This window comes from Myotis davidii, unplaced genomic scaffold, assembly GCF_000327345.1.
Source record: "Myotis davidii unplaced genomic scaffold, ASM32734v1 scaffold428, whole genome shotgun sequence".
Lineage (NCBI taxonomy): Eukaryota > Metazoa > Chordata > Mammalia > Chiroptera > Vespertilionidae > Myotis > Myotis davidii.
The window spans coordinates 642,897-643,854 of record NW_006299834.1 but is presented as its reverse complement, the minus strand read 5'-3'; the positions used below and the strand labels follow the sequence as shown (position 1 = coordinate 643,854).

The following is a 958-nucleotide window of genomic DNA, read 5'->3' as shown; positions in this document are numbered from 1 at the left end:
AAGGACAGGCACCCTCAGGGGTGGCCCTGGAGGCTGTCAGGTGCCCGCGGCCACAGCCGGCCTCGTGTGAACACTGAGGCCTCTTCGCCACGTCCACCCTCGCCTCTGTGTGCGCAGCGGGCTCCTCAGAGGCGAGTCCCATGACCCCACCCAGAGCACGGAGGGGACGCGTGTGTGTTTTTTCAGGCCGTGCAGACCGTCAGGGTCTCGTGAGGAGTGAGACTGGACTTTCGGACATGAACTCAGCTTTGCAGCAGCACTTCCTAGCTCACTGGCAACCGGGGCCATCGCTGCTGTCACCCCGCACCCTCAGTGTCATCCAATGAGTCTGTGGGGAACCAGGCACTTCCCCAGAGAGCGTGTGGCCGCACTCCCTCCCAGCAGTGCCCGGCGCAGAGGAGGGCTGCGAGCAGGAAGCCAGCTGGCACGTGTGTGCGTGTGCGTGCACACGCGTGTATATGTGTGTGTGCATGTGCGCTCAGTAACCAGCTGTGGTAGCAGGGTCACGAGTGCTGACGCCACGCCGCTCAGCAGGGACCTGTGACTATTACAATCGCTTCACCGGATCCCCATGTGCGGAGCGCGGTGAACCGTGAGCCACCCACCGCCTCACGGGGCCAGCGGCCAGGAACCGGCCATTCAGGGCCTGCGTCTCCCACCGTGAGGAGGACCGACGGCCCCGCCTGTGCTGAGACTGTCATAGAGCAGCTCCCAGCGGAGCCGGCGCTGGCAGGGATGCGTGACCGGCTGTGACCGCACTGCCGCGTAGCACCGCGAACACGCTAGAGGAGGGTCGGAGTGGTGGAAGCAGCCGTGACGGAAACACGGCAGGAAGGCCTTTTGTTGCTGAGACTCACTTTGCTAAATGTTCCGTCGTCAGGCACGGGCAGACTATGTGCATCACTTTCTTGAAGTTGTTTGCCCCGATGAGCCCCGAGTCTCCCAGGTCGTAGGAGCA

General features: G+C 63.7%; 1 protein-coding gene across 1 annotated transcript in view; it reads right to left on the bottom strand.

The window, feature by feature from the left end:
- Positions 1–958, bottom strand: part of EFCAB6 (EF-hand calcium binding domain 6) — a 152,850-nt gene that overhangs the window by 69,194 nt on the left and 82,698 nt on the right. Inside the window, exon 15 of the mRNA XM_006775993.2 lies at positions 858–958. Coding sequence (XP_006776056.2) covers positions 858–958 — 101 coding nt within the window. The remainder of the gene's footprint in view (positions 1–857) is intronic.